The sequence below is a fragment of the Heterodontus francisci genome, chromosome 7, assembly GCF_036365525.1.
Source record: "Heterodontus francisci isolate sHetFra1 chromosome 7, sHetFra1.hap1, whole genome shotgun sequence".
NCBI lineage: Eukaryota > Metazoa > Chordata > Chondrichthyes > Heterodontiformes > Heterodontidae > Heterodontus > Heterodontus francisci.
The window spans coordinates 120,209,484-120,236,990 of NC_090377.1; the positions used below are offsets into that span (position 1 = coordinate 120,209,484).

Here is a 27,507-nt window from a genome sequence, read left to right on the forward strand (position 1 = left end):
CTACTTTATCTCACCTGACCAGCATAACTTTCCATTCCTTTCTCCGTCATGTATTTACGTAGCCTCCCCTTACACGCATCTATGCTATTTGCCTCAACTCCAAGCAAGCTCCACATTCTCAAGACTGTCTGGGTTAAAAAGTTTCTTCAGAATTTCTTATTGGATTTATTAGTGGCCATCTTATATTTATTACCCCTGGTTTTGGATTCTGCCACAAGTGGAAACATATTCTTTGCATGGACCGTATCAAACTCCTTCATAATTTTAAAATCCTCTATTAGGTCATCCCTCAGCCTTCTCATTTCGAGAGGAAAGCCCCAGCTTAATCAGACATCCTGAAGTATGTAGCAGAAGGGGTGCCAGACGTCAAATGGGATTGGTGGTGGGGGGTGGGGGGTGGGGGCAGATGTTGCACTGGCCCTGCAATCACTCATGGACCCCATTTTATGATGGAACAGGAAGAGAGCCACTGGGCCATCCACCCTGTCCCACACACCTGCGATCCTGTGATAAATCAGCTCGAAACAAAGCAGGCGTGATTCTTGGTTTTATACATAGAGGCATGCTACAAAAGCAAGGAAGTAAGAGTAAACCTTTATAGATTACTGGTTAGACCTCGAAGCGTGAGGTCCATATTTTGGGCACCACACTTTAGGTAAGTTTTCAAGGCTTTGGAGAGGATGCAGCGGAGATTTACTAGAATGAGGAGAGACTGGAGAGGCTGAGATTGTTCTCCTTAGAACAGAGAAGGTTAAGGAAAGATTTAATAGAGGTGTTTAAAATTATGAGAAGTTTTGACAGAGCAAAATAGGGAGTCGGGTCACAGATATAAGATCATTTCCTAAAGAACCACAGGGAGATGAGGAGACATTTTTGAATTTATGAGTTATGATCTAGAATGTGCTGCCTGAAAGGGTGATAGAAGCAAATTCAGTAATAATTTTCTGAAGGGAATTGGATACTTTCTTGAAGGGGAGAAATTTGTAGGGCCATGGGGAAGGTGCAGGAGAGTGTGGCTTATTGGATAGCTCTTTCAAAGAACCAGCACAGGCACAATGGACTGAATGGTCTCCTCCTGTGCTGTATCATTCTATGATTCCATTTTTTATGGTGGAAATTTTTAAAAATTCATTCCTGGGATGTGGGTGTCGCTGGCTAGGCCAGCATTTATTGCCCATCCCTAATTGCCCTTGAGAAGGTGGTGATGAGCTGCCTTCTTGAACTGCTGCAGTCCTTGGCGTGTAGGTACATCCACAGTGCTGTTAGGAAGGGAGTTCCAGAATTTTGACCCAGTGACAGTAAAGGTACCGCGATTCTAAGTCAAGCTTGTGTATGACTTGAAGGAGAACTTGTAGGTGGGGGAGTTTCCATGCATCTGCTGCCCTTGTCCTTCTAGGTAGTAGAGGTCGCAGGTTTGGAAGGTGCTGTCCAAGGAGCCTTGGTGAGTTGCTGCAGTCCATCCTGTAAATAAAACATATCGTTCTCAAGCAAGAAAAATATTTTGGGACTTGGGAGACAGATTATTTCATTTTTGAAGGGCCGACAGATTGTTTTATGTAGTGCGCACGATGTGGCCAAGTAATGAAACAGCTCGGGTCAGCTGTTGCCCGCGACCATGCTGAGAAATGGTGCAAAGAAATGTCAAAGACTTCAAATATGTCGAGCTTCCAGAAGGATGTATTCACCAAGGAAGCCAAAGCCAATAGAGAAGGCCAGGTAAAGTTAATGGCCACTTTGGTTAACCAGGATCTCAAAGATGTACAGAATGATCTTTGCCTTGCCTACATTTTAGCAAAATTCAAACTGCCATTTTCAGCAGGTGTCACGTTCAATGAAATCGCTAAAAGAGAATAGACGCAAACTCTGCTCCTTTTCAAAGATTGCACTCCAGTGCAAGAACTGTGGCAAGAAACACCCAGGTTAAGGGGACTACAATTATAGGGAAACAGTTCAATCAGCAGTAGATGTTGCATTTGTAAACGTAATGTGTGACACGAGCACTGACTGCAGTGACAAGAGTCAGTTTATTATTTACCATTGTTTTGTGAATGCTGACAAAGGGGAAATTCGCTCCGAGTTTCTGAGTTTAATTGAAATAGCTGTGCAGAAAATCTGAGTGCAGCCAGCATTGGTTGTTTGGAAAATGACCGAAACAATGACCCTGCAGAGAAAATTGTGGAATTTACATCGGACGGCCATCTGTAACGCTAGTCCAATGTGAAAGTGTTTCAAGGCGACTGAAAGATCAATGTGGAGATTTATTTGTCCAGCACTGAATGACACATTGCCAAGCCTTAACGGCTAAAGACGCTGAATCAGTCATACCTTGTGGAAGACATGATCAAAGCAATACATAGACATTTCAGTGGAGCTGTGAGGAAAAAAGGAATTTAGATAGATTTGCGAGCTGAATGAAGAGGAATACTCAAGCCTGGTTGGCTACAAAAAATTCACTGGTTCGGTTTGGCTGCCTGCGTTGAGAGGTTCAAGCCACTACGGGGTTCTCTAGTGCACTACTTTGAGAGAGGCATTTGAGAATGAGTCACCAAATCACAGAAAAAAATTGCCAGAATATCCATGACATGCTACAATCTCCAAAATTCATTCTGTATCTCAATTTCTTGAACTGGGTTTTGCCACTTCTCGCATCAATGAATTTGGCACTGCATAAAGAGAACGCTGATCTGTACAACGCATACTGCTCTCTGGAGAAGAACTTCGAGGACATTTTGAAGTCGTTTAAACAGCCTTCAAATGAAGATTCTACGCTGGAATCTTTCATATCTCCAAGCTACCCGTATATCCCCAGTGCCACGGGCACAGAGTTGCTGAGGGGGTTTAAAGAGCAGCACTACTTGCCAGAAATGGTGTTTACCCAGGTAAAAGCGACATTTATTGAATATGCAAAGACACTTCAACAGGCATTCAAAGCCAGGTTTCCTGAAAAAGAGCTGCTGAAATGCATACTTTAATTGGACACCTGCAACCAAATACCATCAGTCTCAGAAATTCAAAATTTGCTGCAAGGTTTGACTCCAACAAAGTTGAAATGCAATATACATTGTACTGCGAAGATGAGGGCTGTCAAGACACTTTTCAACTCAGACCGCTGTGGCAGTGATGTTACCAAATTATGGTGTCATTAATGTCAATGTGCTTTGTTAGAACAAAGAACAAAGAACAGTACAGCACAGGAACAGGCCATTCGGCCCTCCAAGCCTGCGCCGTTCTTGATGCCTGCCGAAACTAACACCTTCTGCACTTCCGGGGTCCATATCCCTCTATTCCCTTCCTATTCATGTATTTGTCAAGATGTCTCTTAAACGTCGCTGTCGTATCTGCTTCCACCACCTCCCCTAGCAGCAAGTTCCAGGCACTCACCACCCTCTGTGTAAAAAAAAACTTGCCTCGCACATCCCCTCTAAACTTTGCCCCTCTCACCTTAAACCTATGTCCCCTAGTAACTGACTCTTCCACCCTGGGAAAAAGCTTCTGACTATCCACTCTGTCCATGCCGCTCATAACTTTGTAAACCTCTGTCATGTCGCCCCTCCACCTCCGTCGTTCCAGTGAAAACAATCAGAGTTTTTTCAACCTCTCCTCATAGCTAATGCCCTCCAGACCAGGCAACATCCTGGTAAACCTCCTCTGTACCCTCTCCAAAGCCTCCACGTCCTTCTGGTAGTGTGGCGACCAGAATTGCATGCAATATTCTAAGTGTGGCCCAACTAAGTTTCTGTCCAGCTGCAACATGACTTGCCAATTTTTATACTCTATGCCCCGACCGATGAAGGCAAGCATGCCGTATGCCTTCTTGACTACCTTATCCACCTGCGTTGCCACTTTCAGTGACCTGTGGACCTGTACGCCCAGATCTCTCTGCCTGTCAATACTCCTAAGGGTTCTGCCATTTACTGTATACCTGCCACCTGCATTAGACCTTCCAAAATGCATTACCTCACACTTGTCCAGATTAAACTCCATCTGCCATTTCTCCGCCCAAGTCTCCAACCAATCTATATTCTGCTGTATCTTCTGACAATCCTCATCATTATCCGCAACTCCACCAACCTTTGTGTCGTCCGCAAACTTACTAATCAGACCAGCTACATTTTCCTCCAAATCATTTATATATACTACAAACAGCAAAGGTCCCAGCACTGATCCCTGCGGAACACCACTAGTCACATCGCTCCATTCAGAAAAACACCCATCCACTGATACCCTCTGTCTTCTATGACCGAGCCAGTTCTGTATCCATCTTGCCAGCTCACCTCTGATCCCGTGTGACTTCACCTTTTGCACCAGTCTGCCATGCGGGACCTTGTCAAAGGCTTTACTAAAGTCCATATAGATAATATCCACTGCCCTTCCTTCATCAATCATCTTCGTCACTTCCTCAAAAAACTCAATCAAATTAGTAAGACACGACCTCCCCTTCACAAAACCATGCTGTCTCTCGCTAATAAGTTTGTTTGTTTCCAAATGGGAGTAAATCCTGTCCCGAAGAATCCTCTCCAATAGTTTCCCTACTACTGACGTAAGGCTCACCGGCCTATAATTTCCCTTGATTATCTTTGCCACCCTTCTTAAACAAAGGAACAACATTGGCTATTCTTCAGTCCTCTGGGACCTCACCTGTGGCCAATGAGGATGCAAAGATTTCTGTCAAGGCCCCAGCAATTTCTTCCCTTGCCTCCCTCAGTATTCTAGGGTAGATCCCATCAGGCCCTGGGGACTCATCTACCTTAATGCTTTGCAAGACACCCAACACCTCCTCCTTTTTGATAATGAGATGACTGAGACTATCTGCACTCCCTTCGCTAGGCTCATCATCCACCAATTCCTTCTCTTTGGTGAATACTGATGCAAAGTACTCATTTAGCATCTCGCCCATTTCCTCTGGCTCCACACATAGATTCCCATCTCTGTCCTTGAGTGGGCCAACCCTTTCCCTGGTTACCCTCTTGCTCTTTATATATGTATAAAAAGCCTTGTGATTCTCCTTAATCCTGTTTGCCAATGACTTTTCATGACCCCTTTTAGCCCTCCTAACTCCTTGCTTAAGTTCCTTCCTACTGTCTTTATATTCCTCAAGTGCTTCGTCTGTTCCTCGCCTTCCAGCCCATACGAATGATTCCTTTTTCGTTTTGACTAGGCTCACAATATCCAGTGTTATCCAAGCTTCCCGAAACTTGCCAAACTTGTCTTTCTTCCTCACAGGAACATGCTGGTCCTGGATTCTAATCAGCTGACATTTGAAAGACTCCCACATGTCAGATGTTGATTTACCCTCAAACAGCTGCCCCCAATCTAAATTCTTCAGTTCCTGCCTAATATTGTTATAATTAGCCTTCCCCCAATTTAGCACCTTCACCCGAGGACTACTCTTATCCTTATCCACAAGTACCTTAAAACTTATGGAATTATGGTCACTGCTCCCAAAATGCTCCCCCACTGAAACTTCGACCACCTGTTGAATGATAATTTTCTTTAATCCACTGACTGGAGATCTGAATTTATATTTTTTTAAAAAGACATTTTTAAAAGATCAACTAAAAGGCTGGCAGATTAAGATGGCCACCTAATTTGTAACATGGTATCCTACACTGCAATGATTGTGAGGAGGGAGACAAAATATCTGCTAATGCCCCAGCAAGAACCAAAGTCCCAGGAAGTTTAAAGGAACTGCTTGTTCTTTTTTGCAAGAGAGAAGTACTGCTAACTGCTATGTTTTGAATCACTGAGTGACTGTCATGTGACAAGCTCCTCCCCATCCATGGTTTTAAGCTGGTATTTTCTCTGCAGCAGAGGAGAAGCAACTGGACTCTGACATGAGCAGACCCTAAGTGGGGGTCCCTATCTCTATTCCAGCCAGAAAGCTTTCAAATCCTGCTTGTTGGCTGACCGCCTTTGCATACTCCGGCTACAATCAGAAACCTCATTGGAGGAAATCATCTGCATCATTATCTCCAAGAGACTGACCGAATCAATCATCTACCTCTTCAAACTAAAAGCCTCAGGACCACTGAATTCAGGTAGAAGCCAGCCGAATCACCAAAATCCCCAGACTGTACACCTTTTTTATGGCCTCTAACTCAGCCAATCTACCTTTTCCCACTCTGTAACCTATTTGTATGTCTGTCGGCCTCTACTGTATGTGTGAGAGTGAAAGTTGGTGTGTTGTTTTTTTCTAGTTTGGTTTAGGTACAATAAAATTAACCTCTTTCTTTGTTAGCTCAAGAGAACCTGTCCGATTAATTCTTAAGATCATAGCAAGTAATTAAACAAACACCTACTGAATTGGCCAGTACATCCACTTTAAGAAAGAAATAAACCTTTTGTGGTCTAATAAGGAGAGGGAAAAGAGGGAAGCCCTTCAACCCCTCCTCACTTGACCGTAACAGTGTCTTTTGTTTAAGTCAAGTGAAGATGATTACAGTGAACTGGCAAGGCCATCACTTGTTTTACTGACACTGAGCCCTGACACATGTTGCTCCGAACAAGCGTTCAGCCACTTGAACACAATCAGAACATCCACAAGGAATTGCCTTGAGAACTGTCAGGTTGATGCTTGTCTATGTATTGCAACTGCAACAATGAGCACAAAGGACTTCTATGTAGCTGCAGGGGTGAGGTACATTTAGAATCGAAAACATCAAAGTGCATTGAATTTATTATTATTATTAGCTTGCTAGCTAACTAGGAAAGCTAGCTATAATAAAAGCAAAATACTGCGGATGCTGGAAATCTGAAACAAAAACAAGAAATGCTGGATTCACTCAGCAGGTCTGGCAGCATCTGTGGAAAGAGAAGCAGAGTTAACGTTTCGGGTCAGTGACCCTTCTTCGGAACTGACAAATATTAGAAAAGTCACAGATTATACTCACTTGTTTATAATCTGTGACTTTTCTAATATTTGTCAGTTCCGAAGAAGGGTCACTGACCCGAAACGTTAACTCTGCTTCTCTTTCCACAGATGCTGCCAGACCTGCTGAGTGAATCCAGCATTTCTTGTTTTTGTTTAGGAAAGCTAGCTAATCGCTTTTTCCAGTGTGGAAAATTATTTGCTATTTTACTGTTGAATGACATAAAATTACTTCTCACAGTCCTGGTTTGTATTGTGTAATGGTTCAGCTGGTTGGCTACATGCTATCGCAATATTAGCATATGGTGTATCTAGCTTTATTCTGTCAATAAAAATAATTTGTATTTATATTGCATACTGGTTTCCTCGATTTTGTCAAATGTCCATTGTACAACATGTTGGTGCCTAGCCCTGTACGCACCCATCTTATGTTAATTATTTATTAAAGGATTCCAAGGTTTTTGGTGCCTCCACTCTGTCCAATAGTTCAACGTTTGATCATTTTTTGTGAAGAATTACATTAAAGGCTCTATATAAATACAAGTTGCTCATTGATTGATCTCATTGAGGATAAGTACATTTTCAAAAATGATGGCAATCAAAAACAAGAACAATAACTGTGTCTAAACCTCAGGATGTAATTTTACAGCCTATTTGAACCTGTGTAAGTACAGGAAATTTACATGTGTGTGTCAGGCTGGGGCTGGAGCTGTTATAATGAGCTGAGATGCATTCAGGTACAAGAGCGAGGAAATTTGGGCCGAGACAATTGTGAGCATAACACTCTTGTGCTCGAGTTTGTTCGATCTCTTACGTTGGGTATTTGTTTTACAGCCCGATTAACAGGGGTCTCTGGGCGCAAATACACAGGTAATTCCACCCCGGAATGCATACTTGTTATGTGCCAGCAGGGGGAGCCACAGTAAAGCATTTCACAATCCTTCCTCACCCATTTCTGACCATTCATCGCTGTGTAGTTAAGAGCAGAATCAGTTAGTGAAGCAGACGTATAAAAGATGCCTCTCTATAATTTGCAATTTTGCTGCACTTGTTGGCTACATTTAGTTGTGTGCAGGTTGGCAAAGTTTTGTCATTAGAAATGGCAAACAGGCCTGATTTGGAAAGAAAGTGAGAGGCGTATGCATTTTGGCTGCTACTCTAGGCCTACGCTTATTACCTTTCTTTTTGCTTCTCTTGGGCCTGTCTCCACAACTGCTTGTTTTTCTGTCACCCAGTCAAGCCACCTTTTAATTCTCGCCCCTCCCCCTTGACTACTGTGCCCCTCAATCCTTACCCTAATCTTTCTCTACTCCTCAATCTTCCTACTCTCCTGCCAACAGTCCACTCTTGAATTCTCCCTTGAAAGAGCCCACAGGTTCCATCTCTGCCTCTCTCGGCATTCTTCAAAGCACCCATCAAAGCACCTGTCATTATCTCCTTACGAGTAGCTACTCCCTACTGCCCATGAGGGTAGGTTGCATAGACTTGGCTTGTATTTCCTTGAGTACAGAAGATTAGGGGGTGATCTAGTTGAGGTGTTTCAGATGATTATAAGATGTGGATGGGAGATAGAAACTATTTCCTCTGGTAGGGAAGTCCAGAACAAGGGGACACAGCCTTAAAATTAGAGCTAGGCTGTTCACCCTTCACACAAAGGGAATTGGAAATCTGAAACTCTCTCCCCCAGAATAAGCTGTTGTGGCTGAGGATCAATTGAAAATTTCAGAACTGAAATTGATAGATATTTGTTTTGAAGAATGGACATTGTGACAAAGAAGATCTTTGGGGGTGGGGGGGGGGGGGTGTTGGGGTGTGGTGGGTGACGAAAAGCTAGGTCAAACCATAAAGGAGGAGTGTGAGGTGGAGAGACTTAGACAGGGATTTGAAGCATGGTTTTAAGCGACTGTAGGGACAGCTGCCAATGATGGGGCAAATGGAGGAGTTGATGCTAAAAGGCCAGAGTCAGAGGAAGGGGGAGTTCAGAAGTTGGGTTGTAAGGCTGGAGGTTTGGTAAAAGAACAAAGGGGAAGGTCAGTGATAGGGTGGAAGACAGACGAGATTAATTAACAAAAGAGTTAATCATGTGAGACCAAAGGGAGTGGTAATAGGACAAGAAAATAAACAAAGAAACAAAAGATGTACCTAGAGCAGGTGTACTAACATCCAAAAGCAAACACTTCTTCAGAGTTAAATAGTGATTTACATGTACTTCTTTCAATTCGCTGCTTACAATGCACACTGCTCTACATTAGAGAGATCTAACACAGATTGGCTGACTGCTTTATGGAACACCTCTCAATCCACAAGTGTGAACCCGAGCTACCGGTTGTCTTTCATTTTAATTCTCCACCTTGCTCCTTTGAAGAATGCCGAGAGAGGCACGGAGGGAACCGGTGGGCTCGTTCAAGGGAGAATTCAAGAGTTGCCTTCTCTGTCCTCAGTCTACTGCAATGTTCCAGTGAAGCTCACCGCAAGCTCAAGCAACAGCACCTCTTCTTTCGAGTAGGCACTTTGCAGCCTGCTGGACTGAACATTAAGTTTAACAATTTCTGATCTTAATCTCTGCCCTCATTGTGTTTCTATTTCTTTGCATGTTTCGGTTTTTCTCTTTGTTTTTGCTTTCAGACAGCAGCACACCTGATACATAAGTAAATGGGTTATTGAATTGTGACTTTTCAAGCAAATGAAAACAGGTTAGCAGGGAGCTCTTTGATATAGAGCTAAGAGCACCCAGGAAATGATGTGAGATTTATCATCACAAAAATGAGACAAGCAATTTAAACCATTGTGGTTTCTTTCTCAGCTAGGTACCAGAAGGAGAAGCTGGGAAGATTAGATGAATCAGGAAGTAGTGATTAGGGGGAAGCCCATGTTCCTTATGATTGTTCAGCAACAACTTGCATTTATATAGCACGTTAACGCAGTAAAATGTCCCAAAGCGCTTCACATGAGTGCAATCATGGTCAAAGAACCAAAGAAGGAGACATTAGAACAGGTGACCAAAAGCTTGGTCAATGTGATAGGTTTTAAGGAGTGCCATAAAAGAGGAAAGAAAGGAGGGGAGATTTAGGAAGAGAATTCCGGAGCTTAGGGCCTCAACAGCTGAAGGCTAGGCAACCAATGGTGGGGTGAAGGAATTCAGGCCTGCAGAAGAGGTCAGAATTGGAGGAACAACAAGATCTCAGAGGATTGTAGGGCTGGAGGAGGTTAGAGAGATAGGCAGGGGAGAAATCTCACCACATTTTATTGCAACATTTAAATCAGATTGATTTTGAGACCACGGAAAATTTGAACACAAGGACCAGAATTTTAAACTTGAGGCTTTGGAAGACTGGGAGACCATGTAGGACAGAGAGCACAGGGATGCTGTGTGAATGGGTGTGAGGATATGGGCAGCAGAGTTTAGGAAGAGCTGAAGTTTATGGAGGGTGCAAGGTGGGAGTCCATTCTAATAGTTGAGTCTGGAAGTAACAAAAGCAAGGTTACAGAAGAATAGTTGTCAGAACGAGAGCTAGAGTGTCAGGTAGCAGGATAAGAAAAAAAGGCTTGCATTTAAATAGCACTTTTCACAACATCGGCATGCCTCAAAGTGCTTTATAGCCAATGAAGTAGTTTTTTGAAATGTAGTCAATTTTTGGACAGCAAGATCTCACAAACAGCAATGTAGTAATGACCAAATAATCTGTTTTAGTTGTTAGTTTGCTGAAAAATAGTGGGAAGCTCCCCTGTTGTTTTTCGAAATAGCATTTTGGGATCTTTTATGTGTATCTGAGAGGGCAGACGAGAGCCCCAGTGTTTCATTCAAAGGTCCCGTTCAATAGGTTTTTAAGTCAATTCATGGACTCCCACTACCTTTTGCGGCCCGAATGAGTCTACGTTTCAAAATTGCACAGTGTGAGAGTGCAGGCCCTGTTTCATTAATAATGGGGGTGCTACTCAATTTTTGGCTGCCCTTCAGAACTACACTTCTGATATTTGGCTACCTGGGCATGAAGGAGGACCTCCTTGTCAGTCTATTCATGGGCCTGGCCACCCCTTATGTGCATCTTGGATCTGGCCAATGGGGTTGCTCACTTTGGCTTGCTGCATCTCTTCCCTGGCTATATCCGCACACAGCTGGCCCCGGAGATTGAGCATGAAGTGTTTCCTGATACTGGAGGGGCTGGGATGGCACTTTTGATGATGTAAATAATATTCTGATTTCATTTGCTAAGCTTCCTTTGTTCCATTTATAATTGGGAGAGTTCATTGTTTGTGCCCCTTTGCAAAGGGGGCAATTGTTATCAAATTATTTGGGTTGATCAGGGCAGCCCAGTGTCGTCCAAACTGGCAATTAAGAAGACTCGGCACAGGGTTTGGGGCGGAGGTAGTGGCCGGGCGCAGTAATTCAAAAGTAAACAACTATGGACGCTAGAAATCTGAAATAAAAATAGAAAGAGGCAAAAATAGAAAGAACAAAAGCAGAAAGTACTGGAAACAATCAGCATCTCAGGCAGCCACAGTGGAGACAGAAAAACTGGGAAAGAGAGAAACATTGCCTCTGTCACCTCTGTCAAATGTCCTCACCGGATCAGCACTCACCTGTCCCCCCCCCGGATCAGCACTCACCTGTCCCCCCCGGAACAGCACTCACCTGTCCCCCCCCGGAACAGCACTCACCTGTCCCCCCCCCGGATCAGCACTCACCTGTCCCCCCCGGATCAGCACTCACCTGTCCCCCCCCCCGGATCAGCACTCACCTGTCCCCCCTGGAACAGCACTCACCTGTCCCCCCCCCGGATCAGCACTCACCTGTCCCCCCCCCCGGATCAGCACTCACCTGTCCCCCCCCCCCCCCCCGGATCAGCACTCACCTGTCCCCCCCGGAACAGCACTCACCTGTCCCCCCCGGAACAGCACACCTGTCCCCCCCCCCCCCCGGAACAGCACTCACCTGTACCCCCCAGATCAGCACTCACCTGTCCCCCCCCGGATCAGCGCTCACCTGTCCCCTCCGGATCAGCATTCAATTTTAGGTAGGTGGTAGGGAAATGTAGGGATGTGGTAGGAATATGGAATTAGTGTAGGATTAGTATAAATGGGTGGTTGATGGTCGGCACAGACTCGGTGGGCCGAAGGGCCTGTATCAGTGCTGTATCTCTAAATAAAAATCTAAATAAAAAAACCTGACACTCTGGATTAGCACTAACCTGTCCCTCCTGGATCAGCGCTCACCTGTCCCTCCAGAGCAGCATTGACTTGACCCCCTGGATTAGCACTAACCTGTGCCCCCGGACTAGCACTCTCATGTTCCCCCCCAGATCAGCGCTCAGCTGTCACCCCCTGGATCAGCGTTCACTTGTCCCCCCTGGATCAGCACTCACCTGTCCCCCCACCGGATCAGCACTCACCTGTCCCCCCCCCCCCCCCCCCCGGATAAGCATCACCTGTCCCCTCTGGATCAGCGCTCACCTGTCCCCCGGATCAGTGCTCACCTCTTCCCCCGTATCAGTGCTCACCTCTTCCCCCGTATCAGTGCTCACCTCTTCCCCTGGAGCAGCGCTCACCCATCCCCCCAGAGCAGCCCTCACCCATCCCCCCGGATCAGCGCTCACCCATCCCCCTGGATCAGCGCTCACCCATCCCCCCTGGATCAGCACTCACGCATCCCCCCCTGATCAGCACTCATCTGTCCTCCCCACCACCCCCCCCCCCCCAATCAACACACCCTTACCCCCTGGTTCAGCGCTCACCTGTTCCCCCCCCCCCCCCCAGATCAGTGCTCAATTGTCCACCCCCCCCCCCAATCAACACTCACTTGTTCCCCCCGCCCCCCCCCCCCCTTAATCAACACTCACCTGTTCCCCCCTGGATCAGCGCTCACTTGTTCCCCCCCCGGACCAGCGCTCACCTGTCATGTCACGTGACGAGCACTCACCTGAGCCACGGTTTGGAAGGAGCAGCCGGTTGGAGGGCTGTGCGCATGCGCGGATCAATTGGGTGTCCGGCTCGAGCTGAGCGGCCGGAGTGAGAGTTCGTAGTCGCCGCAGGCCCCCATCTCCCGATCCGGTTACCAGGACAACTGCTGCCCCATGAAGCAACCGGACACTATGATGCTGGTTTCAGGAGCTTGAAGGCCGCGCCGCGCTGCCGGAGGGATGGCCACCACCGAGCGGCTGTACGAGTTGTGGATGTTGTATTGCAGCAAGGTGAGGAATGGAGCAGCGGGGAGGCAGGGCTGGGTGAGGCCGTGGCTGCAGCCGGCCCAAACCTGCATACTGTATCCGGAGAGAACAGGGAAGGGAGAGGGAGGGGCAGGGTTACTGGACCGGGAGGAGGGGGGAGGGGCAGGGGTACTGTACTGGGTGGAGGGGCAGGGTTACTGTACTGGGTGGAGGGGGAGGGGCAGGGTTACTACCGGGTGGAAGGGGGAGGGGCAGGGTTACTGGACTGGGTGGAGGGGGAGGGACAGGGTTACTGTACTGGGTGGAGGGGGGAGGGGCAGGGTTACTGTACGAGGAGGAGGGGGAGGGGCAGGGTTACTGTACGAGGAGGAGGGGGAGGGGCAGGGTTACTGTACGAGGAGGAGGGGGAGGGGCAGGGTAACTGTACTAGGAGGAGGGGGAGGGGCAGGGTAACTACTAGGAGGAGGGGGAGGGGCAGGGTTACTGTACCGGGAGGAGGGGGGAGGGGCAGGGTTACTGTACCAGGAGGAGGGGGGAGGGGCAGGGTTACTGTACCGGGAGGAGGGGGAGGGGCAGGGTTACTGTACGAGGAGGAGGGGGAGGGGCAGGGTAACTGTACTAGGAGGAGGGGGAGGGGCAGGGTAACTACTAGGAGGAGGGGGAGGGGCAGGGTTACTGTACCGGGAGGAGGGGGGAGGGGCAGGGTTACTGTACGAGGAGGAGGGGGAGGGGCAGGGTTACTGTACGAGGAGGAGGGGGAGGGGCAGGGTAACTGTACTAGGAGGAGGGGGAGGGGCAGGGTAACTACTAGGAGGAGGGGGAGGGGCAGGGTTACTGTACCGGGAGGAGGGGGGAGGGGCAGGGTTACTGTACCAGGAGGAGGGGGGAGGGGCAGGGTTACTGTACCGGGAGGAGGGGCAGGGTTACTGTACCAGGAGGAGGGGGGAGGGGCAGGGTTACTGTACTGGGAGGAGGGGGGAGGGGCAGGGTTACTGTCCTGGGTGGAGGGGGGAGGGGCAAGGTTACTGTACTGGGAGGAGGGGTAGGGTTACTGTACTGGGAGGAGGGGGGAGGGGCAGGGTTACTGTACTGGGTGGAGGGGGGAGTGGCAGGGTTACTGTACTGGGAGGAGGGGCAGGGTTACTGTACTGGGAGGAGGGGGGAGGGTTACTGTACCGGGAGGAGGGGGGAGGGGCAGGGTTACTGTACTGGGAGGAGGGGGGAGGGGCAGGGTTACTGTACTGGGAGGAGGGGGGAGGGGCAGGGTTACTGTACTGGGTGGAGTGGGAGGGGCAGGTTTACTGTACTGGGGGGAGGGGCAGGTTTACTGTACTGGGAGGAGGGGGGAGGGGCAGGGTTACTATACTGGGAGGAGGGGGGAGGGGCAGGGTTACTGTCCTGGGGGAGGGGCAGGGTTACTGTATGTTACTGTACTGGGAGGAGGGGAGGGGGCAGGGTTACTGTAACGGGAGGAGGGGGCAGGGTTATTGTACTGGGAGGAGGGGGGAGGGGCAGGGTTACTGTACTGGGGGGAAGGGCAGGGTTGCTGTACTGGGAGGAGGGGGGAGGGGCAGGGTTACTGTACCGGGAAGAGGGGGGAGGGGCAGGGTTACTGTACCGGAAAGAGGGGGGAGGGGCAGGGTTACTGTACTGGGAAGAGGGAGGAGGGACAGGGTTACTGTACCGGGGGTAGGGGCAGGGTTACTGTACTGGGAGTAGGGGGAGGGGCAGGTTTACTGTACCGGGAGTAGGGGGAGGGGCAGGGTTACTGTGCCTGAAGGAGGGGGGAGGGGCAGGGTTACTGTACTGGGAGGAGGGTGAGGGGCAGGGTTATTGCACCGGGGGGAGGGGCAGGGTTACTGTCCCGGGAGGAGGGGGGAGGGGCAGTGTTACTGTACTGGGTGTAGGGGGAGGGGCAGGGTTACTGTGCCTGAAGGAGGGGGGAGGGGCAGGGTTATTGTACCGGGAGCGGGGGCCGGGTTACTGTACCTGGAGGAGGGTGGACGGGCAGGGTTACTGTACTGGGTGGAGGGGCCGGATTACTGTACTGGGGCAAGGGCAGGGTTACTGTATTGGGAGAAGGGTGGAGGGGCAGGTTATTGTACTGGGAGGAGGGGCAGGTTTACTGTACCAGGAGGGGGTGGAGTTACTCGACTGGGAAGTGGGAGCCGTTTTACTCTACCAGTAAGTGGGGGTGGGTTGGGTTGTGGGGATGGGAGCTGCCCTGGTGACTGGAAGACGTGTGTGGCGGTAACTGTCATTTTATTTATTTATTTATTTAGAGATACAGCACTGAAACAGGCCCTTCGGCCCACTGAGTCTGTGCCGACCAAGAACCACCCATTTATACTAACCCTGCAGTAATTTGCTTGTGCCTTGCCAACTGCGATCTCTTTTCTCTTTGGGTCTCTGCCCATGTACATGCACAATGTCTGTATTGTTGCTGCTTACTTTGAGCATATTCTATATAAAGTATATATGTGCAATGTGTTGTATAAAGATCAGGTTATTTTTTGTCTTGTATGTAATGAAAAACGTGTACTGTACATGCCAAAGAATAATACGCCACAGAAGGAGGCCATTTGGCCCATTGTGCCTGTGCCTGCTCTTTGAAAGAGCTATCCAATTCGTCCCACTACCCTGTTCTTTCCCTAGAGCCCTGCAAATTTTTCTTTTTCAAGTGTTTATCCAATTCCCTGTTGAAAGTTGTTACTGAATCTGCTTGCACTACCCTTGTTGGTGCTTTCTAGATCATAACAATTTCCTTTGTAAAATATTTTCCCACATGCCCTCTGGTTACTGATGCTTCTGTCACTGGAATCTGTTTCTCCTTATTTAGTCTATCAAACCCCTACAAGATTTTGAACACCTTTATCAAATCTCCCATAATCTTGTCTGCTCTAATCTACATGTAACTGAAGTTCCTTATCTTTGGTACCATTATAGTAAATCATCTCTGCACCCTCGCTAAGGCCTTGCCATCACTCCTGGAGTGTGGTGCCGGAACTGGTCACAATACTCCAGTTTGGCCATAAGCTGTGCTTTTCTAAAGGTTTAGCATAATTTAATTGTTTTTATACTGTATACCTCTACAAAACTAAGGAATCTCTATGTCTTTTTAACAGCTTTCTCACCTTGTCTTGCCACGCCACTTTCAAAGATTTGTGTACCTACAAACCGCGCGCCCTCACCCCAGTATCTCTGCACTCCCTTTAAAATTGTACCAATTAGTTTGTATTGCCTGTCTTCAGTACCAACATAATACACTTCACATTTCTCTGCCTTAAATTTCATATACCATGTTTCTGCCCTTTTATCCAGTCAGTCTATATCCTGAAGTCTGTTACTATCCTCCTCATTTTTATGACATTTGAGTTTTGTGTCAACAATAAAATTTGAAATTATGCCCTGTATACCCAAGTTCAGAGCATTAGTATATACATCAAAAAGAGAAGTGGTCCTAATACTGACCCCTAGATAACACCATTGTATACTTCCCTGAAAAACAAACATTCACTACTACTCTGTTTTCTGTCACTTAGCCAATTTTGTATCCATGCAGCCACTGCCATTTAAGCCCACAGGCTTCAGTTTTGCTAATACGTCTAAAAGTAAATTTATAGGCATGATATTCAATACGCAGCTGTCAGCACCGAGGAAAATGTGTGGTATTTCTCTTCAGAAGTAAGAAAATGTGTGGAGGTGTGTTTATTTTTAGGGATGATGCATTGAAATATAAAGGCAAAATGACTCAGTCCAAATGAATCATACTTGGCAAGTCTATGTTCTTCTGTATTACTATAATATATATCTGTCTATAACTGTGTAGATGTGGTCAAAGTGGACAAGTATCTTAAAGAGAAACCTGGACTTGGTCCGTGTAAAGTGGTATATTTTTGACCCCAACGCAATGACAATTGGGGACCTGATTGAGGTATACAGAATTATGAGGAGCATAGGTAGGGTATATAGGGAGAAACTTTTTCCCTTAGCGGAGGTGTCAATAACCTGGGGGCATAGATATAAGGTAAGGGGAAGGAGGTTTAGAGGGGATTTGAGGAAAATGTTTTCACCCAGAGGGTGGTTGGAATCTGGAATACACTGCCTGAAGGGGTGGTAGAGGCAGGAACCCTCACAACATTTAAGCAGTTGAAACGCCATAGCATACAAGGCTACGGGCCAAGTGCTGGAAAATGGATTGGAATAGATGGCCGGCATGGACACGGTGGGCCAGAGGGCCTGTTTCTGTGCTGTATAACTCTATGACAGTGAAAATGACCTCCAGTTTGTTGCATTTTGCCAATAAAGTTGACTTTGCAAACATAGTTCAATGAATGCACTGTAATTGGGTTGTTTTTTTGCGAATGAGTTAAGGTCCTGTCTTTAGGCATATCTTTGTGGTTGTATTCTTTTACTAATTGAATGTAGCTGTGATCGATGTTTTTAAAAAATTCATTCTCAGGATATGGGCGTCACTAGCAAGGCTGGCATTTATCGCCCATTTCTAATTGTCCTTGAGGCAGTCGTGAGCTACCGACTTGAACCGCAGTCTATATGGTGAATACTGTTAAGGGAATTTGCAGGATTTGACTGAGCGACCATGAAGGAACGGTGGTATATGTCCAAGTCAGGATGGGGGGGGGATCTTGGAGGTGATGGCATGCACCTCCTGCCCTGCTGCATGGTGGAGCTTGTGGGTTTGGAAGTGTCAATTGCATGTATCTTTTGAACAACAAAATCCTGTCCCTACACAAATGCAGAAGGAAGTAGTGTATATTTTAAATTTTAAAAATGTGCCCGTAGCTGCTGCTGCATATCAGCTGGATTGATAGAGGTGTGTGTGTCACGAAGTACTATTATGTTGCCCAGGTTTAAAATGAAAGAAGTGGTTAGGTGTTTTCTGAAACTCTTTAAGGAAAGAAAACAAAAGTTTTTCATTTTCTGCAATTCTGCAGTGAACAGTGTTAATTATAGCCCCATTGAGTTCCCTCTGTACCCTCTCTAATGCAATCAGATACTTCATGTAACTTTAAAGACCCAGGATGCTTTTTTTGTAGCAAATTTACTTTGTCATTTTGAGTCAGTATTAATTTCACTGGTCCCCATGGTCTGTTATTAGTGTTCGTAACTTTGAGATTGATAAATATACTGCTTTCCTCAGCTAGGTACAGCATAACTGGATGAAGGTCACTAACAGCACTGCTACATGTTTATGGAAGGGAAGAGAGGAAGGGTATTGTAAGATGGAGTGAATAGATATTGTGTGACAGCTGTACAAAGCATTCCTCCACTCTTGTTTTTTTTCGAAACTAGGGTTAAGGAAGCATCTATGAGCACCTTGCAGCTGAAACAAAAGTAGAAAATATATGGACATTTCTCCAGACAGGATGTACATCGTGTTCCAACACATGGATGATGCTAATGTTGGCTGGAATAGCACCACCTTCTGATCCAGAGCATTCCTAAATGATCACTGTAATAATCATTGGAACAGAGAAAAAATAGATTAGCGTTCTGGGAGGAGCTCCTTCATTCGAATAAAAGAGATGCTTATCTCTTGGAAACTTAATTACTTTATCCATGCTGGCCCCCATGGCACAAACAATCATTGCAAGATATAAGTAATTATTTTCAATAATTTAATGGTTACGAATGAAGCTGCATTTTATTTCAAAGAAAGGGGAAGCACTGAAATTTAGCCTCGACCATCGCAGAGCTCTATGTCATCAAATCTTAAGGGCCTGTATATGAAAGACTTTGTATAGCTAATTTGTCATAGAATGTTATGGAATAAGCATGAATTTTCTTGTGTGTTTAGGCAGTCTGCTTATTCAGAATGCTTGTTGTGCAGTTTCTTGTGGTAAACCAACCTGAAGTAAAATCTGAATGCAAAACCATGCAGTTTTGTCTTGAGACAGTATATGTCGGAGGAGAATTTATTTTGGTAAAGAGTACTTTTTGGCCTAATGAATGATAATGAGGATCTTGGTGTTTGATTTCAGTGCATTGTAAGCAATCGCTGAAAGCTAATGACTTCCTCTGCCCCTGACCATATTGACTGTTGATGTAAAACTTTTGGCAACAGAGAAGGTGGCAGTAGTCTGAGATTCCATCCATCAAAGGCTGATTTAGAAAAGAATATAGTGCTTAACGCTGCTGGATATATTCTAACGTGTAGGGATATAAAGCAGTTTTGTTGTACACGTCTTTGCTTGCCCTAAGAAGTTACGCTGGAAAAAATGGACCAAAAATGGAATAAAATGTGCTTGGGAACTCACTAGACCCCATAATTAAGAATAATGTAGTTAAAGGCATGGTTCAAAACAGTAAAACCTCTGGATTCCAATGATGCTCAAGCTTCCTTAACTGTTGTGGTTTGACATCCCCTAAATCACTATATTTTATTCTTTTGTGATAATTTTCAAGGCCAGATTACTGCAATGAGCTTCAGTTTGTCTAAACTGAATTTGATCAATTCTGGGTTTCTCCTGAAGTTGGCAGGGGACCATAGTGGGTGTTATAATTGGCGTCAGCACTTTTGCATCAGGGAGGGAACTTAATTTCTGCTGCTGATTGTTTTTTTGCTGGATGTGTGTCTGTGTATGCTTTGTGTACTAGATCTGAGTAAGTTCCATTGTGGCTTCAGGAGCAACCAATGCTGAACAAGACACACAACATGTCACCTGTAGGGTAGGGAACCTGGCAGGAGATTCCAGTTTTGGTGACGGAGTGGCAAGCTGGGGCCATTGGAAAGTTTCAATGACAAAATTAGGAGATCTGTTTTAAGGTGGGATGTTTTTGAACTAATTTTAAATAGATTTCATAATCAATTCTACAAGCGTGTCTTGGCTGAAGAGCAGAGGAGAAAATCCATGAAGGGTAGACGTCTTTACCAGAAACATTCCTGAGATGGTGGAGCACTTAACCTCAAGTGCATGGATTCTTGTACACAATGGGGGGTGGGATTTTTCGAGGATATAGCAATTATGAGAAAGGAATCTAGGAAAATGCTGGATAAGATGCTTAGGCCATTTGACTACAACTCCACAATATTCATACAGTCTAAGACTTGGAATAATAGAATCATACAGTATGGATGCAAGCCGTTTGGCCCATCATGCTTGTGCTGGCTGTTTGAAAGAGCTATCCAGTTAGTCCGATGCCTAGGCTCTTTCCTCATACTTTTCCTTTCCAAGTATATATTCCATTCCCTTTCGAAAGTTACTATAAATCTACATTCACGCTTTTGGATAGTGCATTCCATATCATAACGCTCTGCTTAAAATCTTTTTACTTGGCGATATTCTATTGAACATCTGTCAGACTCAAGCATATGGGATGCTGACAGAAGGAATTATATTGTTCCTGGGAAGAGAAGAATTTTGGTGGATAGTTTGTTTCTTGCGTTATGGGAGTGAAGACCCTCTGTACTCTTGGAATGAGCCAAGAAGAAACAGAAGACCATGGATTATGTTACCAAGGATCTTATGGTGGCTGCATTGTTTACAGCTAAGAGATTGCTGGTGAGCAGTTGGATATCTTGTAGAGTTGCTTGAATGTGTGGATACCTTGAATCTATAATAGGCATGGCTGGGAAATGTACCCTGGAGGAAGTATACTAAAATCAGTTGAGTTACTTCTAATAGTTGGGGAGCAGCAAGGCAACTGAGGAATAAGTGCTTATTGGGGACAAGGAAGTCTAGCTACAATTGTATAGGGCTTTGGTGAGACCACACTTGGAGCACTGTGCAAAGTTTTGGTCTCTATATCTAAGGAAGGATATACTTCCTTGGAGGCGGAACAGCGAAGATTTACTAGATTGGTTTCTGGGATGAGAGGGTTGTCCTATGGTGAGAGACTGAGTAAATTGGGTCTATATTCTCTGGAGTTTATAAGAATGAGAGGTGATCTCATTGAAACCTACAAGATTCTGAAGGGGCTTGAGAGGATGGATGCAGCGAGGTTGTTTCCCCTGGCTGTGAAATCTGGAATACGGAGGCACAGTCTCAGGATAAGGGGTTGATCATTTACGAATGAAATGAGCAGAAATTTTTTCCCTTAGAGGGTTGTTAATCTTTGGAATTTCTCTGTCTCAGAGGGCTGTGAATGTTCCATTGCTGAGTGTATTCAAGACTGAACACGACAGAATTTTGATCTCTCAGGGAATCAATTGTTATGGGGAGAGGGGGGGGAATGTAAAGTTGAGGCAGAAGATCAGCCATGATTGTCGTATTAAATGGCGGAGCAGGCCTGAGGAGCCGTATGGACTACTATTGCTCCCATTTCTTATGTTCTTATGAAGAGACCACTTCAACTTGTACAAAAAATGATCCCTCACTATAGCACTTTGTATTCAGGAAAGATAGAGTTGTCTGTTTATGTAATAATGCGCTTGCAATGTTTATTGGTGTGCCTAATGTGTGATTTGTACATCATATCATTATAATACACATGTACAAGATGATCTCCCACATGAGGGTTTGTTTTTAAAATTCTTAATCTTGGGTGGATAAACCTTAGGAAGGATGGTTCTGTTGAAGGCTGTTCCGTCAAGGCTGAGAGAGGAGGCTTCATAGCCAAGGCGATTGTTTTTAGTGTGAATGGGTGTTGCCTTTTTTCACTTCGCTATTCTTGCTTTGGATATAGTGGTATTTTTTTTTTATTTCCAAAATATACTTTATTCATAAAAATCTGTAAAAATTACATTGCCAAACAGTTTCCAAACAGCACGAAAAAATACAAACATTGCAAAAGAGATCAGTTTCTTTCAATAATGTCATGAGTTTCTTCCCAACCCTTCCGTTTCACAATTGTCATGTCAATTACAGTTTTACATTTACAGCAATTGAGAATATTAACGATACAGTTCGAGGGGATATAGTGGTATGTAAGTGGTTGCTGTGGTGATAAATTGGTTGAGACTTTAGGACTTCTTATCTCAAGGTGCCAGGATGAGGCTATACCAGCACCACTTCTAACTAGTGGTTAGAACGCTAACAAGATTTTGCTTCTCTGCCTGGCCACGCTTAAATTTATCAATTTGGTGCTCTTAATACACAGGGTCTTGCAAGATGCCTGTGTGGCCACATGTTTCCACTTGGATCTCTGGAGGGGCCTTCTCTTTGGTGTTCTGGCCGATATTTTTCCCTATGCCAATATCACTAAAACAAATTATCAGGGCATTATCTCATTGCTGTTGGTGGGACCTTGCTGTGCACAAATTGGCCGCTGCCTTTCCTACATTACAATAGTGACTACACTTCAAAAGTACTTAATTGACTGTAAAGCACTTTGGCCAGACCAAGTTCCAGGGACGCTCAGGATTAGTCCAGTTTAGCTGTTGTGGTGAATTTGTGCGACAGTATCAGTGTTTGTTAGTTCTGCTGCTTTGAAAATCTTTTTCCATGGCATTCTTTGATGGTAATCATTTTTTGGGAGTGTCTGAACAGCAAGCTGCTTCACTGTGTACACCTGCCCTTTCTAGTTTTGTCCTCACTTACTGCTGTCCTGTAGCATTTTGAAGATGTTGGTCTTTTCCATCCCGTTTTTAAAGTGTCTTCTCAACTTTCAATGTAGGTAACAACTGGAGTCAATAAATGACGAGCACTCATTTCCTATAATATATCAGGATTTAAAGATTCTGAGCTTTTCTCTCCCAATTATGGAGAAGGGAATATGCATTGTAAATGCTAGCTGTCACTTTTCACGTCGACTTAACATGGAATTCAGCAGCTGATGGGTGTGTTACACAGGCATGCTTTTAATATATTTTCTGCTGAATATGTCCTCTTCACCGTCCCCCCCCACATTGTAAATGTGAAGGAAAATATTCAGTTGTGGTAGAATTGGAAATTTTAACATTTGTTTGAACATTCACCTCCACTTCATGTTACTGTTTGGCATAACACTTAAAGTAGAATCATACTACAATAACAACAACACAATTGTATAGTACCTTTAATAAAATGTCCAAAGACATCTTACAGGAGCATTATAAAATAAAATATGACACTGTGCCATAAAAGGAGGTATTGGGTCAGATGACCAAAAGCTAGTTCAAAGAGGTAGGTTTTAAGGAATGTCTTAAAGGAGGAAAGTGAGGTGGAGAGGCAGAGAGCTGTAGGGATGGTATTCCAGATCTTGGGGCCTAGTTAACTGAAGACATGGCCGCCACTGGTGGAGTGATTAAAATCGGAATTGGAGGAATGCAGATTTTTTGGAGGGTTGTGGGGCTGGAGGGGATTACAGAGATAGGGAGGGGTGAGGCCATGGAGGGATTTGAAAACAAGGATGAGAATTTTAAAATCAAGACGTTGCTTGACCAGGAACCGATGTAGGTCAGCGAACACAGGAGTTATAGGGGAACGGGACTTGGTGCGAGTTGAGGCAGGGGCAGCAGAGTTTTGGATGACCTCACGTTTACAGCACAGAAGGAGACCGTTTGGCCCATAGTGTCTTTGAAAGAGCTTCCAATTAGAACCACTCTCCCGCTCTTTCCCCAGAGTCCTGTAAATTTGTTCTTTCCCAGTGCAGAGAGGCATATACAGCATAGAAGGAAGCCAAGGCCCATCCAATCCATGCCGGCTCCCCAGGGAGCAATCCAGTTAGTCCCGCTTCCCTATTCGCTCCCAGTAGCCCTGCATGTTTATTTCCTTCAAGTGCCCATCCAATTTCCTTTTGAAATCATTGATTGTCTCCACTTCCATCACCCTCGTGGGCAGCAAATTCCAGTTCATTACTACTCAGTTAATGGGAACAGTTTTTCCTCGTCTAACTTCTCTAAGTCTGTCATTATTTTGTATACCTTTATCAAATCACCCCTCAATCTCCTTTGCTTCAAGGAGAACACCAGCTTTTCCAACGTAACCTTGTAACTCAAATCCCCCATCCCTGGAACATCCTGGTAAATCTCCTCTGCACTCTCTCAAGGGCCATCATATCCTTCCTAAAGTGTGGTGACCAGAACTGCACACAATACTAGTTGAGGCCTAACCAGAGCTTTATAAAAGTTCAACATAACTTCCCTGCTTTTGTACTTTATGCCTCTATTTATGAAGCCCAAGAACTCTCAGTATGTTATCCAATTGCCTTTTGAAAGTTATGATTGAATCCGCTTCCACCTTCTAGGTAGCGAATACACATTATCACAAGTGAAAATAAAATTCTCATCTCATGCCCACTCTCTTTCCCCCCCCCCCCCCACCACCAAATTTTTTTTGTCAACTACCTTAAATCTGTGACTGCTGGTTACTAATCCTCCTGCCAGTGGAAACATTTTCTCCTACCTACTCTATCAAAACCCGTCATAATTTTGAGGAGCTCTGTTTAAATTCCCCTTAACCTTCTCTGCTCTAAAGAGAACAATCCCAGCTTCTCCAGTCTCTCCACATAACTAAAGTCCCAAATTAATGCTCTCTAATTCTGTTGGGGGGACATGATCTTAAAATTTTTTTTTACATCAGTGCTGAATGCTGGGGAACTCTAAATTATGTCCTACGTGACTTTCACTCCTATGTCTTTTTCCTTGGCCCCCCCTTGCTTCACCACCTCACTGACGAATGGATTCAAACATGGAAAAAGGTCCCCTTTCCCAGGAGGGGAATAGGCACTGTTTGAAATAGATATTTAAATCTAGTGAAACGACTTGTTAAACATTAACCCTCTGAGAGATGATTGTTCTTTCAAGCTTTCCAAAATTGTTACGTTTTCTGTTCCAGTTATTCAAAACTTTTGTAGAAATCGTTGGAACCAATTTCTTTTTTTAGCCGCAGACAGATCTGACAGACTGGCAAAATTTATGCGTTGTAAAATCATTGTTTCAGTAAATGAGGATTAGAGGTATGCAAGAAATAAAACACTGGGTTTCTGGGTTTTGTGATTACAGCAGAGCATGAATCCTGGCCTAGATTTATGCTTTACATGTAGTTGCAATCCCCATTGGCCTCATAGAATTTCAGGGCTGTAACCCTCATTTATATTGTCTAACTCTCCAGGGTGGTGGTGGGGGGGTGGGGGGGGTGGGTGCGGCAGGGGGAATAGAATGCAGAAATGCCATTGCAGTGCCCAAAGGCTACAATCCTATTTTGATCATTCTGGTGATGGGAATCTTGCAGGCAGAGTTTGGGCAGTTAATTACAGTGAAAGGCTGAGTTGCTTACTCTATAAATCACTGGATTGGTTTAAATAGGTGTGCAAGGGCTTAAGATGAGGCTGCTTCCTTTTAAAGTTGTGCTATTGCTTTTTATTTACTTTCGTTTACTGGTTTAAGGATTCTACTCTTCAGCTGTCAGCTTTCTGGTTGAGCAAACAAAGGTTAATACTGTTACTAACTTGTGGGGTTCCACAAAGCCTGGATTTTTAGCCTTGGTGTTTCATTGCCATGGATCAGCTTGAGTTTAGACAGAATGGTGGTTGAGAGGAGCAGCGAGATTGGAGCCTATAGACAGCCAAGATCATATGGAAAGAGTTGTGTTGAATCTGGACCAGGAATCTGAAACGCAGAAAAGGCTTAAAGGGAATTTTGCTGATGAATTTGCAACTTTTGAGCCCTGGGCACCATGTGAGTTTTCTATAGTCCTATTGTGCAATGACCATATACATTTAATTTACTTACCCCATCCCCCTCCCCCAATCCCTCGACCCCTGCCCCCCCGCCCCCCCCAACACCAACTCGACAGCCTGCAACTTCAAGATCTCCTTGTATTTTCCAGACTAGAGGAAATAGATTTTAAGGTCATTGGCAAAAGAATGAAAGTGACATGAGGAATTTTTTTTTCATAGCAAGAGGTTAGGATCTGGAATGCACTGCTAGAGAGTGTTGTTGAGGCAGATTCAATTGCGGCTTTCAAAAGGAAATGGGTTGGGCACCTGAAGATAGTAGATTTGCAGGGTTATGGGGGAAATGATAGGGCAGTGGGACGAGCTGAATTGCTCTTGCAGAGAGTCTGCATGGACCCGTTGGGCCGAATGGCCACCTGCTATGCTGTAGCCATTTTATGATTATTATCATTTTCTTACTGTGCTTGGGTTTCCTGTGACAATGCTTATCACTAATTTGGAAAGACCATCATGGGACACTTACTATCAAATTTGTTCCAAGAGCACATGAAGTTCTATATATGTACCTGTTGTTTCTAATGAACGTGGATGGTACCAGTTTCTTAGGGTGACAAAGACGGAATTATGCCCACAAATCCACTATGTGGTGTGCTCCTGGTCCCTACCAGTCATTTAAGGAAGGGAGGGAAAATCTGAGAGTAGGTTCATACAGTGTACCTCATGACTGGTGACTCAGAAGCAGCAGGCTTGTCAAGAAGTTGTCTATCCTGTTGTCTCGGAAGTGATGTGTGATAGGCCCTGGGGAGGGAAAAGTGAGGGTAAGACAATCAAATAAAATTAAAATTATTTATAGTTTTAGTGTTGGGTTTGGTGCAAAGTGGAAGAGAGAGAAGGCAGTTTGAAAGCAAGTTTGATTTGAAGTTCCATGAGGCTTCAGTGGAGTGCACAAAGCTGATTGAGATTCATTTGAGGTCATTATCACGTAACACACAGAAATGGCATTCATTTTGAAAATTCCACCTAAACTTTTAGGTACAGAACAGCAAATTGCATCCTACTTTGTTCCTCACAATCTCTGTAATCGCAGTTATCCTAAATAAATTGCATTTTAAATCATTATTGGGGATAAAAGTTGGTGATTTGATTGAAATCTTCCAAGTGGTGCTATTGTATAGCATATGACATGTTTTGGAAAAAACTTTCAATTATATAGTGTCTTTTCACCTGCTCAGGACATTCCAAACTGTTTCATAGTCAGTAGATTATTTTTGAAGTAAAACCACTTATTAAGACAAATTTGCATAAGATCCCAGAAATGGTAAATGAACGTCCAGCTAATCACGTTGTTTTGCAGCTTTGATTGATGAATGAAACACATTGAAAATAAGATAAAAAGAGAAAGAAAGACTTGCATTTTTATAGTGTTTTCCACAACCTCAGGAGGTTCCAAGCGAAACCATCTGTAGTTTGCTGTGGGACTGACTTGTGCTGCATTTACAATGTGCAAGGTTGCTATTAACAGCAGCTCCATCAGTGGCGTTTTGATAGTGCCACTAAAATGCTTCTGCCACTGGATGCTTTGTGCACCACCAAAAGACATGGTTTCCATTGCTGCCTCAGCATTGTGTCCAGAGAAAGCAGAATGTGAGCCTGCCATTGGAACCAAGTACACATTTTGGATTCTAGAGGTCTGATGAGGGAGATCCATTGCAAATCAGCTAAGAGTTGAAAAGATTTGGGTTTATACAGCACTTGATATGTCCTCAGCACATCCCAAAGCAATTTACAGTCAATGAAATACTTTTGAAGTGTAGTCACTGTTGTAATGTCCGGTAGTTTTATGAAATGCATCAAAAGTGAATTTCTTGTCTCTTTAATGGTGATCCATAGTGGTTGCTCTATCAATTCTAAGTGAAG

The 27,507-nt window shown here is 45.0% G+C and overlaps 1 protein-coding gene across 6 annotated transcripts in view; it reads left to right on the forward strand.

Annotated features, from left to right (window-relative positions):
• Positions 1–12,822: 12,822 nt before the first annotated feature.
• The window catches only part of nbeal1 (neurobeachin-like 1), a 282,280-nt gene continuing 267,595 nt past the window's right edge, over positions 12,823–27,507 (forward strand). For all 6 annotated transcript variants that reach the window (XM_068036045.1, XM_068036049.1, XM_068036043.1 and 3 more), the window contains exon 1: positions 12,823–13,056. In XM_068036045.1, coding sequence (XP_067892146.1) covers positions 13,006–13,056 — 51 coding nt within the window. In that variant the 5' untranslated portion in view covers positions 12,823–13,005. The remainder of the gene's footprint in view (positions 13,057–27,507) is intronic.